General features: G+C 53.3%; 1 protein-coding gene across 1 annotated transcript; it reads right to left on the bottom strand.

Annotated features, from left to right (window-relative positions):
* Nucleotides 1–2,998: 2,998 nt before the first annotated feature.
* GALNT5 (polypeptide N-acetylgalactosaminyltransferase 5) lies at nucleotides 2,999–20,160 on the bottom strand. Its single transcript, XM_055719499.1, has 10 exons — nucleotides 18,931–20,160; nucleotides 14,103–14,269; nucleotides 11,749–11,868; nucleotides 11,206–11,341; nucleotides 10,708–10,827; nucleotides 10,095–10,212; nucleotides 9,586–9,909; nucleotides 6,296–6,376; nucleotides 5,340–5,501; nucleotides 2,999–3,564 (listed from the first exon to the last, which is right to left on the bottom strand). Exons 1-10 carry the CDS (start codon nucleotides 20,097–20,099, stop codon nucleotides 3,424–3,426), a joined length of 2,538 nt encoding a protein of 845 aa, XP_055575474.1. The 5' UTR covers nucleotides 20,100–20,160; the 3' UTR covers nucleotides 2,999–3,423.

The following is a 20,160-nucleotide window of genomic DNA, read 5'->3' as shown; positions in this document are numbered from 1 at the left end:
TGTACAGGCAAGTAAGCAGGCCGAAACGGCGGCTTGCGCTCTCCATGGCATACGTATCGTCTGTGGTGCAGCAGCTCGCAGGCAGCACCTCTGCCCTGCTCCAGGTGCTGGGGAGCCACGGTCAGGCGTGGCAGGGTCTGCATCTGGCCAAAACCGTGGTCCATGGGTTGGATGAGGTGCATGGAGGAGCTGGGCAGAGAGCTGTCTGCTCGGCATCTGGGGAGAGCTGAAGACCGGAAAATTTGCCCCTTGGAGCAGAGGCGTTTTCAGGCAGAAAAGCAGGTGAGGATGCCGATTAGGACGTGGTAGCTACAGACCCAGCCTTAGCCTGAAAATAATTCCTGTTTCCACAGTGCCGGATGAGGGCTGATGGCAGGTACGAGATGGACCCTTTTGGAGGGTCACCCTCTCCAGACACTGCCACATGGTGCTGGCTCACCCGTGGGAGCTGTTTCTAGCAGCACTGTATGCCAAACTTGAACGTGAATTAAACCACTTCAGCAGAAACTCACCAGTTGCCACAACATCTGCAGCAGCTGCAGGACACGGCAGCCAGCTCTGGCTATTGCTGTTTCCTGCACTAATAGCACACTAGATGAGAATCCAAAGCACAGCCATAAATCACGGGAAATTGGTGGTTTAAAGGTTCTTCCTGGGGTGATGTTTTGCGGTTCAGCCTGGCAGTAATTCCGGCAGGAGAGCCCCTAGAAAGAGTCCACATTGGTCAGAAACAGTTAACACATGGGGCTCAGAGGAAGAAGCTTCATCTGTTATATTTTTTTTCCTTTTGTAAAACTTTTTTTAAAAACAATCCAAATGGGGCTTCTAACCATGGCCACTTCAATTCAGGGTACGTAACAACAAAGTACAGCCCGACGTGCCGTGTCCCTCCCTGCCACAGCTTGGGAGGCATTGGTTCTCATTCGAAGAAGCTGAATTCCCGTTTGCCTGAATGTGCGTGCTTCCCATTGCTGATTCCTGGGACAACGGTGGCTGGGAGCAGCGGTCCTCCCCACCCGTGGTGCCTCCCTCCCCTTCCTTACCGCTCACATGGCCTGCCCAGCTCCCATGCCCCGAGGTGCGATGCACACCCTGGTGCTGTCAGTGGGGATGGCAAAAGGAGCAGGCAGCTCGCCAGGGACGAGTGACATGCCTACCGCCACGTCTGCCGAGTGTGCTGGAAAAATGCTCTCATTTCTGGAAGACCAGACTAACTGGTACAATCTGAATGCTCCTCAATATTGTGTAACAGCAGGCCACAGCTCACTGCCAGCAGCCCTGAAGGCACACTCCAGTCTTTAAGCACAAGATACCAACATGGAAGTGAGCATTTACACAAATGGGGCATCAGAGAGCAAGTGACAAGCCTGGCAATGGGATGTGACCATGGCATATGACCATTTGGTGCCTACTCAGTGACAAGTGATTGAATGTCAGCAAGCAGAATTTGATGTAAGTCATGCTCTTGATAAAAGATGACTGCGCAAACAACATCTGTGTCATTTTTCTGATGGTGACTGCAGGCTAGCTGTGCTAAGGAGGGAAAGAAAATTGGGAAGACAGTTGGAATAGGAGCCAATTGGGAAAATCTGTTGGGCCAGTCAATATTTTGGCAGACTCAGCCTGTCAGACTCTGTCAGCGTCGATCCACCACATAAGAGGTAATGTTATGCCAGGGCTTTCTGAAAAACCAAAAGAGAGGTAGGAGGGGTTCTGTGAATGTGGGGTGGAGGCTCCGATGTGGTCAACAGCAGTGTGAGACCCGAGGGCGATGCTCAGCCCTGTGTAGCCCCAGCGGCTTGTGCTGCAGAAGTCCCTCAACCAAGCACAGGGCAGCAGGGCAGAAGGAGAATCCCTCCCTTTCCCAGTGACACCCCAGTGGTATGGGCAGCAGCCTCCCACAGTGGGAACTTCCTTGCAGAAATGGGGGAAGAAATCCCGCCTGGGATGCATTCGTGTTATGCATCCTGCATCTCACTGTCCTGTCACAGCTCAATTTAATTCTCCTATCAAATCTGTCCCTTCAGAAACTGGTGACTGCTTTCGGAGATAAAAAGTTTCACAGTAAGAAAAATATTTGCCTGTGACAGTATGCCCAGAAGGACTCCTGGTGCGCAGAGCCTGGCCATCCCACGCAGCCTGGGCTGGGCAGTGGCTGGTGCCAGGCAAGGTCTCGTCACGCTGCATCACCTCTGCAACCGTCCCTGTGAGATGCATGTACACACACGTGTACATGCACACACACTTGTGTTCTGCATCCCTGTGTGAGGAAAAGCCCTCACTGAGTTCAGCGGGCATTTTCATCCATCCCAAGTACTGGTGGGTAGATGTTTTGGGTTGTGAGATGTCCTGTTGGAGGTCTCTGCCCTCCCTCTGCCCATGGTGGGGGATGCTGTGATGGGGAGAGCTGCCTGGCTTGCACTGCCAGCCAGCAAAGCTTCCCTCGGGATGGCTCTGGCAGGAGCAGTGTGAGCCGCCCTGCTTGGGGCTGCACCAAGCATCATCAGACTCCAGCACAGGCACCAGTGCAAGCCAATGCCCCAGCCAGCCGAGGGCCGAGGAAAGTGGCAGGGGTCCTGGGGGAGATCCTAAAAAGCCATGGGGACTCGGGGACATGTCCCAGGGTGGGGACAGCCTGGCCACCCTGGGACGAGGTGCTCCCCAGCTGGCCTCTGGTGCGTTGCCACTGGCAAGGAGCAGGATGCACCCCTGGTTCACCTCCCCAGCAGCTCCTCACCTCCAAGCAAAGCAAGGCACACGTCCTTGCTGTCCACAGGGCACAGGCAAGGTTGCTTCTTCTGCAGTCCCTGGGGTACCTCATCTGCTGGGTGGCTTATCGACCCACATTTGCCTCCCATTATTAAAAGAAGGCTTTTTCGATATGCAATCGATTTCTAACGGAACCCTGATACTCATCTGTCAGAGGCAACGGGTCCCACAGGGCAGGATCCTGCAGCCAGACCCAGCACAGGCATGCCAGATGGATTTGTTTAATGCGTTGGTCAATAAACTTCCATTTTCTGTGGAAGAATAAGCAGCCCTATTTGCTCTTTGCAGACTACAGAGACCTGGAAATATTCCTGTAGCTTATGCTGTTGTCCAGGAGGAACTGATGAAGGTTTGCTTACAGTATGATGGGAGACTTGAGAAAATATTTCCATTTAATAATACAGAAAATTATTTGAGTTTTTGCCAAAGTCTCCAACAGTGAAGGAAAAACACGCCTATCTGTTTCAGACATCGTCAGACCAGATGTGCTGCTCTTGGTATTCTGCTCTGTCAATGTACTGGTTTAACTTAAGGATTTCAATTATCATTTGGAAATGAACTTCCAGTTTTGTAATTGCTGTCACAAGTCGCACAGATGTCCTTGCTGAATTCACAAGATGAAAACACGGTGTTTCTGGTTCAACTGTGTTCCCTTCAGTCTGCATAGTAATTGCCAAACTGCCACTTTTGATAAGGATTTGCAGAGTCACAGGCATTTATCCTCAGGGCTTTGTGAGAGGGATCCACTTCCAAGCAAGCTGGCTGCTGGAGGTGCTCTGAGATGATGTGGTCCGTCTGCAGGGGAGAGAGAGAGGGCTTTAGGAAGGCTTAGGCTTTAGGCCTCATACAGCAGCAGCTCTGTTTTTCCACCACAAAAACTTGATTCTTTATGGTGTGCCCTTTTTTTGCATTTCCCTAACATGCAAGATCCCTTTGCTGACTTAAAAGGGAATTTTGGGTGGGCTCCAAAGCCCGCACCTGTTGCTGCTGAGCCAGGATCATACTGTACCTTCTGCGCCTCATGGGTTTTCGTTCACTGGAAATGGAAAGATTAGTTCTCTCACTGTCTGAGTGGTAATTACCATGCAAAGGAGATCACCCCAGATGGTAATTGCCATATCTAGGGGAACATGCAGCAGGAGAATGATTTACAGATTTTGGAGTTTCTTGGCTGATGAACTCAAAGCAGATTTACTGCGCTGAAAAGGATGTTAGGTAACTCAGCGCTGAAGTTCAAACGCTGGGGCAATAAATTGGATTATGAAAGAACGAAGAGTCTGAGTGATCACCGTCCTTCTCTTTTCCACATCTGCTTGGCTTTGTCTACTTAACACACATAGCCAGCGAGGTGATGCTGCAAGTGCTGCCAAAGGTAAAGGACATTTCCCTGTCACCGCCTAGCATGGCGATACCTAATGAAATACTCCTGAAATGACCTGTAGAGTGTTATCTGGGAAAAAGCTGGATCTTTGTGTATACAGTAAAAGCACTTCGCATCATTAATACACAATGACTATGACAACAGAAGGTAAAGCATCGCAATTCCTTCAGTCAGAATTCAGCCACTGAGCTGCTCTTCAGACTTTATTGCTGGCACCAGTAAGGTTGATGTGACCATATCAACTGAGATGGCTGCCCCAGGGAGCGTGTCAGTGCCTGGGCCCGTGCTGTCGGGCAGCCAGACCCATCCCCTGCCATGGCTGGGAGCACCTGCCCATGTCCAGCCCCCTGTTATGGGGGAGACCACCAAATACATCTCACTCATGGCTTGAGGCGAGCTCAGGCTGGAACAGGAGACAAACACTGCCTGTGCACTGATAATGCTGCCTGTACTCTGAAATGAAAGACAATTTTAATGTGTTTTTCACAAAATACCCAAGGTGAGCCTTGGTGCTGCAGCGTTATGGCATTGAAAGTGGTTTTTTTTTTCAGACTAAACAGGAATGGGAACTTGTCACTGTGATAAGTGTATAACTTAGCAACAGTTTTTCTTTCTTAAATATGAAGTATGCATTTCATAGCATTTTGGACTACTTACACCAGGCTGACAGAGATACAGTCGTGACTCTCTTGCTTTTTGCAGTGCAGGGAACAAATGTAAGTATCCATTATTTTCCTTCTCATAAATTCTTTCTTTTAGAAAAACAGGGAGCTGCGTGCTAATCAATAACAAGTCATCTCCATGTGAGTGCTATTGATGGTTTCTATGTAAAAATGGAGTTGTTTCGTTAGTGCTGTGTGGGCAGGGGCAGAGCCCTGCTGCAGCAAATGCCTCAGCATGACCAGCATCTCCCCAGCCCATGGGCATGCGGTGTCAGGCATTGGGATGCACGTCACTTGGACTGGTGCAACCTGATGGCAGGGCATGCGCCGCTGTCCCCATGAGGAAAGGCAGCGGTGCTGGGCGACCAGTACTTAACTTCAGATGAAAGTGGGGGACCAGAGGGCTGGGGTACGCCCTGTGCCTTGCAACAGGCTGCAGCTGCCCATCAGTTTGCAGGCTGGCACGCTAACCCGAACCAGGAATGACAGGCTGCGGTGGGGGCTGCCCTCACCACCGCCTCACTTACCAGCTCTGGCTGGAAGGCGGCCAGTGACCTGTGCAGCCACGTCAGGCTGCGGCTCCTGCCCTCGCAGTGGCGCAGGCACAGCGATCCCGCAGCGCCGGCCGGGGCGATGCAGAGCTCTCCGTGCTGGATCAGCCTCAGCCAGGTGTAGTTGAACTTTTGGTTCTGTGGGGAGAGACGAGGGAAGCTGTGACCCCGCTGGCCTTCTGTCAGCAGGGCTGGCTGCTCAGGGATAGCAAGCAGCCGGCAGATGCTCCCCATCAGAGGCTCTCCTCACCTTCCTCCTGCCCTCAGGCAGGACTGGGGAATAAGGAAAGCTGTGATCCATGGGAAGATCCTTCCTATGGATTTACAGAGCTAAAAAACGCAGGACAGCACAAGCGCAGGCTCTGGAAGTGGCTCCCACTGCAGCAGCCCAGAACCAAACCCAATTGCTGCGTGCTCCTCTGCCCTGCTGCCTCCCCTGGCTGCACCCCAGCACTGGGGGGCGAACGGATGAACCCCCGTATGTGACAGACCCCGACCCACATGCTGACCTGTGCCACTGCAGTGAGTGGCTAGCAGGGAACTGCCTAAGAAACACTGCCTATAAAGGAAGGGAAAGGTTGTCTGCAGCAGCTGCTTCCCATCTTGCAACAGAGTGTGGCTGGCTGTTTTGCACACAAAACACAGGCTTGTATTTAAATGTTTCCTCCCATTTTCACGTGCAGGCTTGTAGCTTTATCAAACTTGAAAATTCCAGCTGAATTTGCTGGTTCTTGGAGTTGTTGCCTGGCTACAGGCTTTGCAAACGGGCAATTCCTGCCACTCGCTACTCCCAGGCATCGTCTGGCCGTGTCCCCTGGTGGGAAGGACTGTATTAGTTCTTGGGGAGGGGGCAGGTCACTATGGGAGATACAGCAGCTCTACGCCATGCACTAAAAATAGTATCACACATTTCATATGCAGGGTATCCTTACCTTGTTGCTAACATCACATGCCTCAAAAGTCAGGGTGGTGTTTTCCACAGTGATGCATCTTGCCATGGCTATGTTAACAAGCTGGAAAACAGCAACAAAATGCAAACACAGACATAAATTCCCAAGGAAGAGGAGAGGCTGTTACACTGTAGTTAACCTGCTGGATTCACAGGACACTGATTAATGCTGTCCACTTAACCACACAAAGCAGAGATGATGTGTCATAGTCCTTGGAGGGGTATATAAATACACATCTGGTCCATGACGCCTGTTTTTCTACCGAGAGAAGCTTGAAACTGGACCTTTCCAGACATGTTCAAACTTCGATGACATACATTCTTTTTTGGGGTTTTTTTTGGACATAGCTCATGTTCCTGTTCTGCAAATCCCCAAACCAAACAGCTCCCAACAATAACAACTTCCAGAATCCCTTCCCATTGCCACACCGTGAAGGAGGCGAGCCGCCCCTGAGAGCAGCTGACGCAAGCGCCTGGTGGTCCCATCCTGGATCTGCCCAGTCCCCTCCCAGCTGGGGCACAGGGCATGGCGCTCCGACCGCCCATCACGGACCCCGCAGCCAGCCTGAGGGAACAACTCCGTCACCATACACGATGCGCTCAGTGCCTCACCCCGAGGTAGCTTTTCCTGTTTTCCATCTAGGTTAGATGTCTTGGTACCCATCTGCAACGGGGAAACGTAGAGGTGGTCCCCCAAAGTGGGGAGCCCTGGCAGGCACATCATCGTTAAGCTGTTTTTAACTGAACTGCCATTACCTTGCACTGGTGAGGAGAAAGAGGAGTGAGCACTGCACCTTGGGTAGCGCAGACCAGATGTCTCTCTGAGTGTGCATATTCGGCCCCCAGCTCGCTGCGAGGGAGCATCAGGCTCTGCTCCTTCACTCGGCTTCTCCTTGCTCTTCCTGCCGGCACCCCGCTGCTGGGCCAGCACAAGCATCCACACATCGTGTGCTCTGCAAGAGGCATTTTCTTAATGCCGTTTGTACGACATGTTCAGAGGTCGCTCACGAGTACGGGAGATTATATGGGAAAGCTGGAAACACTGAGATTGAGCCCTGCCAGCCCCCTCCGGTCCCTGGGCTGAAGCCCACCACACTGCAGGGACTCACGGCCATGGACGGCTTGGTCGGTACTGGCATCGGCTCCTCAGTCAGCCCTGGCAGTGCTGCAGTTGGGGCTGCTCACACCTCCCATGCCTTGCAAATGTCGTTTCTTCTCTTTCAAAATTTCTGTCGAATTTATGAATTAATCCCGGTCAATAACTAGGCTATTCAGAAAACAGTTCTCAAGAAACTCTGGACAGTGTTCAGCACAGCTGGAATTTGCAGAGCTAGCTGAAAAACAGATTTTCCGCCCTACTAAGTTTTGAGAATGAAGATAAAAGAGCAATTCAGGTGGCCTGATTCCGGACAAAGTAAAGCAACATCCTGGAAATTTTCACGAACACCTTTGAAAAGTTGAGGTTTTGGTTAAGGTGAAACAGAAGTCTCTCTGTATGGTCTAACTGCTTTGTACTGAATTTGACATGAAGATTTATTGCTCTGATTGGAACAAAGGAGCTGAAAAAGTAAGTATTTCTCAAGAATTTCCCGGTTTTTTTAACGTTCTCAAGACTGTTACTGCTTATTATTTTAAAAAAAATGTCACTTAAGGAGATGTTTCACTGAAGCCTTCAGTCTAATCCAAATGGTGCTTTCTAGAAGGCAATGCACGGATACAGGCTCTCAGCCACACAAGTTTCGAAGCCCCAGCAGACAGCCCATGGTTTGTGTGCTTCCAGTCACTCAGAGGCAGCAACCGGCCACTGCAGTCCCACCAAGACAGAGATACATCCAAATGGATCCACTGCTCATCATCTGCTGAAGTGCCTGAAACCAGCAGTTTCCCACAGCTCTTGCAGGAGGGCCGACACGTCACTCAAAGGAAGCATGGCATCCCTCCCTGCGCCCTCTTGCAGAGCTGCCCCCCCACACCTTCACGGCTCCATCATAAAAGCTACTCACTGACTGCAGCTGGCAGAGAGCCTGACTTGATCCCCAGGGATCCCTGTGATAAGGAACCTTCATCTTATGCCCCTGGCCCACAGACAAGCCTGAAATGCAGCCAAATTGTTGCTGTACTTTTTCCTGGCTCCCAGAAGGGCCAGTGCAGTGGCTGGAGGCTGTGCTCCTCGGCAGGGACTGAGGGGACAGACAGTTCTTGTTCTCAGTCCCTCAGCTGCGCCAGCCCTGTGGTCACCAGCTCCTGGCCACCTCCCCTGGGCAAGTATCACTCCTGCCATGGCACTGGGAGATGGAAGTGGGTGGGGATGTCAGCAAACCCTTTAGTTTTCATTCCTGGCATTGCTGCAATCTTTCTGACAAAGCAGATATTTCACTTTTGTTATTGCAATTGTAACTGGTTTGCCATCAATGTTGTATCTTTTCTAGGGAGAACATTTGACATTTCTGAATGTTCCAAGCAGCAGCCAATATTGTGCTGAGGCTCAGGGCTGGGCCAGATTCAGAACCCAAATTTTATTCTTGTTTTAATTCACCATTTAATGTTGGTGAAGCGACACTGAACACCCAGGGGCACAAGCAGGACCAGGTGCCAGGTAGCACCACAAGTTTCCTGGCACCGAGATGGAGGGAGGGATGGATGGTGAAACAGAGCCTGACCCTGCCATGCTCATCGGCCACCTGGCCAGCAAGGGGCTTGTGGAGGCAGGACTTCATCCCAAATGGACTTTCAGGTGTTCTCTGCCCACTGACCCCTCCTAAGGCACAGGCTTCACCTGCACTGGTGACATGCCAGGACTCTTCCAGGCTGCTGCCTTGCCTGTCTGCAGGCAGGCAGAGCCTCTGCCTTGCACAGAGGAAAAGCGGATTTCTGCTGCGCTCTGCTGGCAGCAGAGCACCGGTACAAACCCTGTCTGCGCCTGGGGCTCCTGCCCTTCCCTGCCCAGGCACCGCTAAGCCGCCCAGAAAAGTAATTTCTCTCCTGCTTTGGCCAAAAAGCTGTGCTAGCAGGAAGGATGCTGGACCTCCTGCCCTGGAACTGCTGCATGGGCGGCTCACCTGGTGTTTAAACACTGAAGTAGCTCTTGGAATGGTGAACTATTTCTTTATAAAAACCCTGGGGAATCCAGACCACCGTGACATTAAATACTCAAAAACGTCACCCAATGCCCAGGAAGCAACTCAGAGACAGCGTACTGGGATGCTACCAAGTGTCTAGCCAGCCACTGGAAACATGTTTAAATGAAGGACAGCAAGTCACCTGGCTACGTACCAGCCCACTGGCTTTAACCAGGGGAGCTTCCAGGTCCGGGTAGACGTTCTCCAGGTACCACCGGAAACTTTTGCACTGAAGCTTCTTTCGCAATTGGATTTGTTGAGTCAGGTCGCCCACATCCACGTTTTTCAAGATCAAGTGGTAAGCATGGCCATAGAATAACTCCTTGTACTCGTCCAGCCAGACCTCTGCAACACGGGCCAAGTTCCTCTCCACCGTTCTCACACGATCTTTTGGGAAGGAATAAGGATTGTCGTTCCTGAAAATGTGCCCGACTCTGGAGCACGGAACAATCTCAATCTCGCCTCCACACATCCAGACCTGAGAAAGAGGGGTTGCTTTGATAGAAACATGGGCAAATGTCGGGTGCTGGCTTTGTGCAAGCCAGAAAAGCAGAAAACTAGGTAAACTGCCAGGAGAGATGGGATCTGCAGCATGGGGCTGTCCCTGTGGAGACCCTGGCTCAGCCAGGCTGGCAGGGATGCAGGCGTGTGACAGTGACGTACCTTGAATGAAATCTCCATATTTTCACCTCCCCAAACATCCAGTCCAGGGTCGTACATTCCCAGCTCAAAAAAATACTTCTTGTCAATGGAAAAGAGGCCACCTGCCATGACCGGGCACCTGGGAACAGAGAAGCCACACAGCCTGTCAGCTGGTGGGGAAGCACCTGTCCCTTTCGCCTTCCTTGGACTAAGGATTCATGGAGAAGCTGTGGGCTACGAAATGCTTGGGGATGGTACCTGAGCCTGCACTTACAGAGACAGCAAGGACCACTCGATTTGTCACTTTGCTGCAGGCTGACAGACGCAACGTTAAAATAGATGATATTTGGGTGGCTTTACCCAGTCTGAAAGCTGTAACAGGGCATGGAAGGGAAAATGCAACAGTATGTTCCCCCGGCCACGGCAGCACCAGCGAAATGCCAGCAGTGCCGCAGGAGGTAAGAACGGCTCGCCGGGCTGTGCCTACATCTGGTGATGTGATTGCCCACAGTGTACCACTGCCTCCCTTGTCCTTACAAAGGAACAACACTGGGCCTCGAAGGAGCCTTTGTTGCTAAATTATGAACAAAAGAACAGGTTGGTTCAGAAAGGTCTCACATTTGCTTTTTTTTACCTTATTATATCAGTTTCCTTGATTTTATTTTTCTCAATGACCTCTTGTGGAATCTGTCTCCATCCAAAATTCATTGGCCAAGTAAAAATCCCACGCTGAAAGTTGTCCACGGTCATGTAACTAAATGGAGAAAAGATCAGGATGACTAATTCTGAGTCACATTCCTGATTGAAATGTCACCCTTAATGAATGAAGATGAGTATCTGTACATAATTAAAACAGGATTTTAACAGATTTCATTAGGAATCTTCTTCATGTATTAAAAGTCATGGAAAATGGGAAAAGGTGTGTGTGATAAATGAAGGGGCCACGTCCACTGCTAATGTTCACTTCTGGTGTACAGCAACATTATGCATCTCTTGTGACATGCTGCTGAAGGCCAGTAAGGAGGTCTACACCTGTGTCTGTCTGTAATTATATGTTGGTGGTCCCAGTAAGAGGGTTTTCTCAAGCCACTGGCATGGACTGTGGGTTTCCCAGGGGCACAAGCTGCCTTACCTCATGTCCTTGTCACTGATGACCTCGATGACGGGGCAGGCGACCTTGGCCTGGCTCAGGCGGACCCTCTCCAGCAGCGGCTCCAGCCACCCCACATTGCACTCCACGTGCGAGTCCAGGAATGTCAGGACGGTGCCTGCGGCAGAGACCAGGGCAGCATCAGGCAATCAGGTACCCCATCCCCATTCCACGCTGGCCAGCCTCCCTGAGTGCCCCATGGGTTCAGGGTGCTGCTGCTGGTGCCACGACCCTCCACGGCTCCCAGAACGGTCCCAGCCATAGCCCAGAGCATGCTTCCACTGCTTGGCCATTGCAGCAGGTGAAATGGGGCAGCTGCCGGGAGGAGATTCCAACTGCTGCTTGCCAGGGCCATGCCAAGGTGATGGACAATCCACAGCTCATCCCCTTGTCAGACCCCTGTGCTTCGGATACTGAAGAGATGCCCTTAACTCATTGGGAGGGGACTAAAACTTGGTGCTGGAGATGGCTTATCAGCACCTCTGGCAGGGTCCAGGCATGGCTGTAAAATGTTTTTTGTCCTACCTCTAGCAATCTCCGCTCCTGCCAGTCTGGCCCGTATAAGACCATGCCTCTCCTTGAGATGGAGGATCTTCACTTTTGGGAACTGTGACATGTACTTGTCCAGCTTCTCCTTGAGGTACTCTGCAGAGAAGGAGAAGGAGAGGGTGAGGATGACTTACCCATTTTGCACTCACTTCCAGGGTGAAAAGCAGTGGGTCAATTTTCCCTGGAAGCACCTCCAGACACACCAGGGTCCTCAGGTCTGGGGCATGAACATCTGGGCACAGCTGTAGGGCTTCTGGTGCACAGCACTGCGATCTGAGCCTGCTCTCTGGTGAAACTCCCAGCCGCATCGCTGCCAGCAGGTTTACGCTGAAGTTGATGAGTTTAAAAATCTTTGTTGGAGACGTCTCTCCGGGTACTCTGGGACAGGCGTGCTGCTTGGTCCTGGGTGCTCGCCACGGGCTGCCTGGCTGCCCTGGATCTGCCCCTCCAAAGGACGGGCTGCAGGTGGTAGTATCATCTGCTCCCTGCATGGTGGGTGGCTGCTGTGCATTGGCACAAACCCAGCAGCCGCAGCAAAAGCGGACCCATAACCTGGTGCTGGGTGAGCGCAGTGACTCACTGCATGCCGAAGACATGGAAAGTGGAGAGCAGCAAGTGCAGGGCTTTTGGCGAGAGGCCATCAGCAAAATCCCAGTGGCCCCACTTGGGTAGTTCACGATCCAAATCAGATATCAAACGGTTGTTCAAAGACTCTAAAATGAGCTTTTTTTTTCTTCATTGCAGTATAACTGCAATTAAAATCTGTTGTAAATTTTCTTCCTTTGCAAAAAAAAAATTTTTTTGTGCTTTACAAATTTCTCAATAATAACCACCACATTTAAAGACTCGATCCAGGTTTAAAGTGCACAAGGGTTCGCACATCTCTACTTTTCAGGCTGCTTTTGTCGTGGTTTCCCGTGGCTGTGGAGGCAGCTGGTGGTAAACTCTCAGGAAGGAGAGGGTATGAGAAAGTGGTCTGGGGGACTTGAGCGCCTGGTAGTCCAGTTCACAGATGGACTACACAGATGGAGCCCAGGAGCCTCTGCCGTGGTGCTGCGGCTGCTGCTGCTGCTCCCAGCATTTCATTTGGATCCAGCCACCCACTTACATCGTTCAGGCTGTGGGGAGGACCCTCGACCTCCCTCACCAATGGGCTTCATTGGTGCTCTTCAGTCTTCAGTTTTCTTCAGAATGTAACTGTCTGCATTTCAAAAGCCAGTTGAAAGCTTTAAAAGGTTCCAAAAGTTAAATATTTGTGGACGTGTTTGCTGTAAGTTATTGCTGCTGCTACTTGGATAACAGCAATGCCAAGCACAGCTCTCTGTAACTCCCCTGCACTCACCAGGTTTCGGTGGCAAACCCAGTGTTTCATATATTTGCTGGCTAACAAGCAGACATGAAGGGAAACCATAGGGAGAAAGTAAAGAGGAAACTTGAAAAAATGCTTTTGAGGGGAAGTGGTATGAATATGTTTTAATGATAATTTTAAAAAGTATCCAACTGAGTCTTTTTCCTCTTTTTTGCACCTATTCTTTTGTTGTACTGTAGGCTCCTTGCACATGTGGCATGAGCTCTGAAGTTCATCTGAGACAGTACTTTCCCTGAAGAACCAGCAGCTGGAAAATTACATCATTCCTAAATTTTTAAGGGCTGAAGTCAGCAGAGAGCCAAAGCATTACAAAGCAGAGGTTCAATATCATCTGAAATGCCTGAGTACGCATGCAAAGCCCCTGTACACGGGCAGATGCCTGCTCACCAGTGCTTTTACTGCAACTACTCTGTTCTCTGAGCAACCTGGGAAGTGCGAGCTGTTCCTCCCCTGCCACCAGTACCGAAAACATGGGGCACTCATCTGGAAACTGCACAGAGAAGGGTGACAGCATCTTTATGAATGCACAAGCCCCTGAGCTGGGATGCCCCTAAGATGGATGGGTTGGGCAGGACCAAGCTCCCTGGTGCTCCCGGACCACAGTGCCTCAGCCAGCCTCCGGCACACACAGTGCAAGAGTGTGAACTTAAGTGATGCACAGCTGTAAGAATAGCAGCTGTTTAAGTGAGTGAATTGGGATGGGAGAGACGTGAATGATAAAGTCTGGCAGGGTGTTACACAAGAGCTGCAGCTTGATGCCCCACAGCCATCCCCAGTGCCCATCTGGCCTCTGATCCCCCTCATCTGGAAAGATAACAGCGCAGGCTGCGGACGCACTTCAGCACATCAAAAGGAGAAAATGCAATTTCTCTCTGCTATTCAGAATTGAATTACAGAGAACAAATTGCATTTTGGCCTCAAGTTATATTAGTTTCATAAAGGTAGAAGAAGCTTCACCTACCTTTTGTGCTGAAGTCGTCCACCAAAATGACTTCTTCAATCAGGTGCGGAGGAGATCTGCCAAGGACGCTGTGAACGGAGCGGAGGAGGGTGGACCACACTTCATCCACAAAGCACATGATGATGGTGGTGGTCGGGAGGTCATCATGAACCTGCTGCTCAGAGCACCTGCAACGGCAACAAGGGCTCTTAGGTGATGGCTGGGCACACTCCAGGCTTAGTGTTTTCTGGGAAAATGCACTGGGAGGGAGGAAATGCCAAATGTGAAATACAGAGGCAAAGCCAAACATGAAATACGGAGGCAAAGCCCTGTAATGAGACTTTGTCAGGAGAGGGAGCAGGGGGGTGAACGGGGGGAGCTCCCCACATGGTCCTGGGGACCCTCATGGGCAGCTCCACAGGACAGGACCCCTTCTAGCAGGGACCTCTTTTTAAGTCCCAGCCCCCAGGGAAGAATCTCTCCTCTCCATGAGAAAACAGTGCTGGGCGTGAGGCCGACCCCACTCTGCACCACTGGTCTGGGGGACTCCTGCAGGGAAAGGATCCTGCATGCTCCAAGTGCCCACAGGACTTCAGATCCCAGGTGGCGTGAGATAGCCTCATTGGAAGAAAAGAATTGGTATTAAGATGAAAATGCGGGGAAGCGCTCCTTATGTCCATGAAGGGTTACTCAGTGCACCAACTTGTCTAACATGCAGGCAGCCAGGAAGAGTCTCCCCATCCAACTTCTGCACCTCACTCAGGGGATCGTGGAGGATGGGAAAACACTCAAGTGTCCGAACTGCACACACGACGGTACTGGCAGGCCTGCTCCCTGAGCACCCCATATCTCACACTCTGAGCACCCACGCCTCCCCAGGGACACCCCGGCCAGCCAGCTGTGCCCCGAGCCCACGTGCAGGGGCTCTGAGCGGCACTGCTTCCCTTGCCAACAGCCAGTGATATGCATCGGCAGATCTGAGGAGTGATAAAAATTTCTCCTGGCTCTATGGGTTTGTCATTTTGTTCTGCAACAGCCAAAAATGCAACATCTGGGTCAAGCCTGTGTCTTCAGTGTTTGAACAAAAGGTCGATGAGCATCTTTTCTCATCCTCCATTTGCAAGTCAAGCACCACTTTGCTGCGTGCTTTGGGGAGTGGGGCTCCCTCAGCTCGCTTATCTCCGAGTGGATCTCCAGGCCTGCAGAATGCCTGGCAGAGCGCTCCTCTCCCCCAGAACACCTGGTTTATCCCAGAATACCCATGAATTTCTGGCACTTGCTTTCTCTCTCACGTCAGTGAGCCGAAGCCTGATAGCAGGTTTTTCCCTTGTCCTTCCAGAGCAGACCTCCTGCAGGCAGGACAGGCACCAGCCTACCTGCGGATGCAGAAAATTAATTTCTCAGTGATCACCCAAAACCACTGTTCACTCTGCTGTCAGCAACAGACAGAAAACAGGGACAGGTACATGGGAGCGTATGGAAAATTGACTTCTTCTTCCATCTCAGTGAAGGGGCCCTTGGGTTTGGCAGCTGCTGGCTCAGATGCTGACACCAGGCTCAGACCATGTGGTGTTTTGAAGAAGACACAGAGGTATTTCAGGGCTTCACAGCTAATCAGAAGTGCTCTGGGTAAGTAAAAATAACCCCAGAATTGCTCTCTGGCGCAATCCCTAGGACATGTCTTTCTTTCTCCTTCTGCAGCCTGGGCAGCGGCCAGGGCTGGCTCAGGCAGGATGGGACGGGCTGTTTGATATGGTTTGGTTGGAAACCATAAGGGTGTTGGCCCGTGGTGATGGGACCTCTCTGCAGGATCAGGAGCTGCTTTGGGCATGCTGGCAGGACTCCCGGCGCCAACAGAGAGAAGGCAGGGACTGAACCACTGGGGAGGTCACTTGCAAGAAGGAGACAACAACGGACAGCTAAACTAGGAGAATAGAGACAAACTGTAGTTGCTCCTACAGCAAACCCAAGGAGGCACCTCCTGGTGGGAGGAGGGACAGGGGCCATGGATAAGGCAGGAGAAGCTGCCGAGCACAACAGCTTTCATTGCATGGAGAGAGGGATGTGAGAGCAGCTGAGAAAACACAGCCAAGCCCCAAGCCGCGAAGGCTGCGTGCAGCCAGGCAGTACCTGCTAAAAGCACTTTTCTCTTTAGCCCCTTCATTAGCAGCAAAAAGGCTCTTGGCCAAGGGCTGCGCGTACACCCCAGGCAGCTGGAAAGCATCCACGCGAGGGCGATGGGAAACCTCAAACTGAGGAATCTTTTTCTCCCTTCTTGCCTAAAAAAGTAGGATTTCTAGGCAGAGAGCAATGGGTTTGTTATTGCTGACCCCCAGCTAAAGATATTTCACCATGTCCTGTGTGAGTCTGGGCTTCATTTCTTTCCTAACTATACACATATACGCACATACATATATATTTGTATATATTTGCATACAATACTTAATATATATGACTAATGTTAAGTAAAAGCCAAATCTTCTCAAAATTCCAACCCTTAACAGTCATTTAAACAAAAACAGCCCAAACCCTTTATGTTCTGTTGACATCACTCTGAAAGTCAGCAAAACGTAGGCTCTCAAGTTGCTGAGGTTGCTCAGGGAGAAGGTCCCCTTAGACCTGCTGCCCCTGAGTCTGGCAGCAGCTTGGCGCTGAAAACCTGAGCCAAGGGGTGCCCAGCCCCATCCCTCCCCATGCGTGCCAGCACAGGTGCTAACCTACCCCGTCCGTACCGTACCGTACCGCGCCTTGCAGCATGCAGTGACGGTTTTTTTGCCAGGCCAGGAAATCTGGGTCCCTGTCTAAACCCAGATAGCCTGAAGAAGAGAAGCTATGGCAGTAGCTTGGGGAGAGGGCAGAGGCACGCAGGGACCTTCGCTGCCGCTGCTGCAGTGTTGGGCTGAAACGGGGCCCAGGGCTCCCAGCCAGGGCTCCGCAGGGAGCACTCCCTGCAAGCCTCCTGGCCACCCCGGCCTCCACCTGCGTGGCTCGTGCAGCTCACTCCTCCTTGGCAGGACGTTTACTGCACGCACTTCTGCAGAGGCACCGGTGCTCGGCAAGTGCCAGCACGGTACACAAAGCTCAGAAAGCAGCAAGCATTGCACGTGGATATGCAGATTGTGACAGGATGAGTTTCCTGTTGGCCAAATTTCAGTGGTCTAGTCCAGTACCTCAGCAAGGATCACAAGAGGAACTGGGGTCTAAACTGGGAGAGGCTGGAAGACTCCAGCAAAAAACGTAACACGCTGTTTGATCCCCAAGAGCTGCCAACAGCTGATGCCATGAGCTGGCCCTTACAGCCCAATAGTGCTGTGCCAACAGGCTGAGGGCAGAGCTGCCCCGGCAGCACACATCCCCAGGCAGCGCCAGCAGGGCACACAAACAGTGTGTTTGGCCAAGGCGTTCCCCGTGACACCCAGCAAGCAATGCTGTCTCCTCCTGGGCAGGTACTTGAGTCACCGGAGGCAGGCGAGCTGCTCTTACAGGTGCTCCTGGGAGGTGGTTTCTGCTCCACAGCTCCAGAGCTTTGCTGTCAAAGACCAAAACACAGTGTTGGCTTTGAGCTGCCACGGCTCTTTTCCTGTGCACAAGTGGCTTCTGCAGCTGGCATCCTCTGCCCAACAGAAAGCTGTCCTAGTTGTCTTCCTCCTTCCCTGCCCCGTTTCTTCCCGTGTAGGGCCTCACCTCACCGGCAAGCGCCGACAGCTCCATGGGAATGTCTGTGCGTTGTCCTGGGGGATGGGGGACAATCACAACACAACTCCCATCCCACTGTACCCATGGCCCACAAGCGTGGGAAGGGGGACACAGGAGGCTCTCTGCATGAGGCAGGTCTCTCTCACCTGCCAAGCGGCTGAGAAATATTTGCAGCAGGAAAAGCAGGAAAAAATGAGAAAGAAGCCTACCTGAACTGGCACCTTCCCTGGACCCTCCCTGCAGGAGTCCAGGCACAGCAGCTCAGGGGAGGAAGCCTCTCCAGACCCTCACCCCTCCAGCCAGCAAGGCACTGCTCACACCTTACCTTCTTCTCTTCTCTGGGGCTACAGGGAAGGAGGGGCTTTTTTGAAGCCAAATACTGAGATCTGCAGAATCACCTACACATTTTGTGGGGACAGCTGTAACTGGATGAGCATTTTCCAAATCAAAACTCTGCATCCCTCCCATGGACCCCAGTCCCCCGAGCCACCTCTGCAGAGTGGGTACCACAGTGCTCTGCAGCGCAAGGGCAGCGATGCCACTGGTCCACACAAAGGAGCATCCCCCAGATCGCCTCAGCTGCAGGCTGGTGTGTGCCTGTTAGGTAACGTCAAAGTTATAAGTGCTCAGCACATGGTTTTGTCTCCTGTGGAGGCTTTTAGGACCACAGTGGGCCCCCTGGGCAGGGGGGGCTGTTGGGGTGCCTCTGCCCCAAGGGAAGGGTGGTGGCAGCTTGCAGGTGTGAGCGCACATCTGGGCAGGGGGGGCTTTGCTACCGAGACAAACTGACAGCGTGCCAGAGCACTCCAGGAACCAAATGCACGAATACTGAAACCAAACCGCGCTCAGGGATGCACCAGGTAAAGCAGGCGAGAGTGTTTTAAGGCACGAAGAGGCTTAAGCCCCACTACCTGCCTCATCTGCCCCTGCCTCTTTGGATGGCAGGGCTTGGCGGGTTAAGACAATCTGCAAACTTTACCCAGTTTTATGTTTAGTAACAAGCAGCTCTTACCTGGAAAGGCAAAATCCATCTCATGGCTAGCACGCATGAAGTGAGGGCCTCGGCAGCACGCCCAGCGGCCCTCCCTGGGACCCACCGAGCAGGTTCCCAGGGGCGCAGCGCAGGTATTTGTGCAAGGGAAGCAGAACTTACCTGGCAGGCCTGGTGTCCGCTATGGCTCGGTCTACCGGGATCAAATCACTGAGGTAGACATTAAAGTTTCCTTCTTTCCATCTGCTTTTTGCTTCATCTTGTTTATCATCAGGGACTGCAACGGGATGCCCAAACTGGCCAGGAGCTCGGGGGTCTCTTGGGGCAAGCGTCGCATCCACGGACAAGACCCTGTGTGTCCCCAGGCTCCTGCCACCTGCCCGCTCCTGTCCGTCCTTGACAGCGGCAGGTGCCCCAGGAGCTGCTCCGTGCGTGGCACCCGGCGTCTGTCCCCTCAGCGCCACAGCCCCGGTGATGCCGTTCACAGCGTGGGCATCGTCGCCGTTCTCCTGCGCTCCTTGCCGCTCATTGCGCTTCTCTTGCCTCTTGGCGATGCTCCCCGCAGACTCGAAGCCCAGCCGTGGGACTGCTGAGCTGCCGCGTTTTGCCCCTTCTTTGCTAATAAGGATGAAGCTATTTTGGGGGGAAGTTTCTTTCACTCCCACTTCTGCCTCCCCCCGCCCGGGCAGGGGTCCCAGCCCCGCTGGCAGCACCAGGCTGGCTGTGGCCAACGTGATGGCGGGTCGCTGCCGGCTCCCGTCGGCGGTGCGCCCGGGTGTCCCCGCCACCGTCACCCCGACGCCAGCTCGCCGGGTGGGCTCGGTGCGCCCGGGGGCCGGCGGGGCTGGGGAAGGGGGCTCGCCGGGGGGCGGCGGGGCCTGAGGCCGCGATGGCGACGCCTCCCGCTGCTCGGCTCCGGCGGGGCCCGTCACAAACTCCGCCGCCGCCGCCGGGGCCCCTGCGCCGCCCCCCAAGCCCACAGCCGGCCGAGCCGCGGGCCGCCCCCCGGCCTGCCCCGCCCGCTGCCCCCTGCCCCCGGGGGCGGAGGGGGGCCGGGGGCGCTCCCGGCGGGCTGCCCGGGCGTCTGGCGTCGCTGCGCCGCGGAGCCCCGCGGGGTCGGGCCGGCTGCTGCCCGCCGGGGCCTCGGGGCCGCGCCAGGGCCGCCCCCGCTGCTGCCCGCGCTCCGCCGCCTCCTTCAGCAGCCGCCCGCCGGCGTCGCCGAGGGAGAGGCGGAGCGCGGCCATGTCGAGGAGCAGCCAGACGACGGAGGCGGCGAAGACGAACGCCAGCGCTCGGCCGCTGCCGCGGAAGAGCCGTCGCAGCCCGCTCATCCCCGGGGCTGGGCGCAGGGAGCCGCCGGGCCGCCGCACGCCGTGCCCGGGGGGAGCGGGG

This window comes from Falco cherrug, chromosome 8 (assembly GCF_023634085.1).
Source record: "Falco cherrug isolate bFalChe1 chromosome 8, bFalChe1.pri, whole genome shotgun sequence".
Lineage (NCBI taxonomy): Eukaryota > Metazoa > Chordata > Aves > Falconiformes > Falconidae > Falco > Falco cherrug.
The sequence above is the reverse complement of the archived record's forward strand: the minus strand, read 5'-3'. Positions and strand labels throughout refer to the sequence as shown.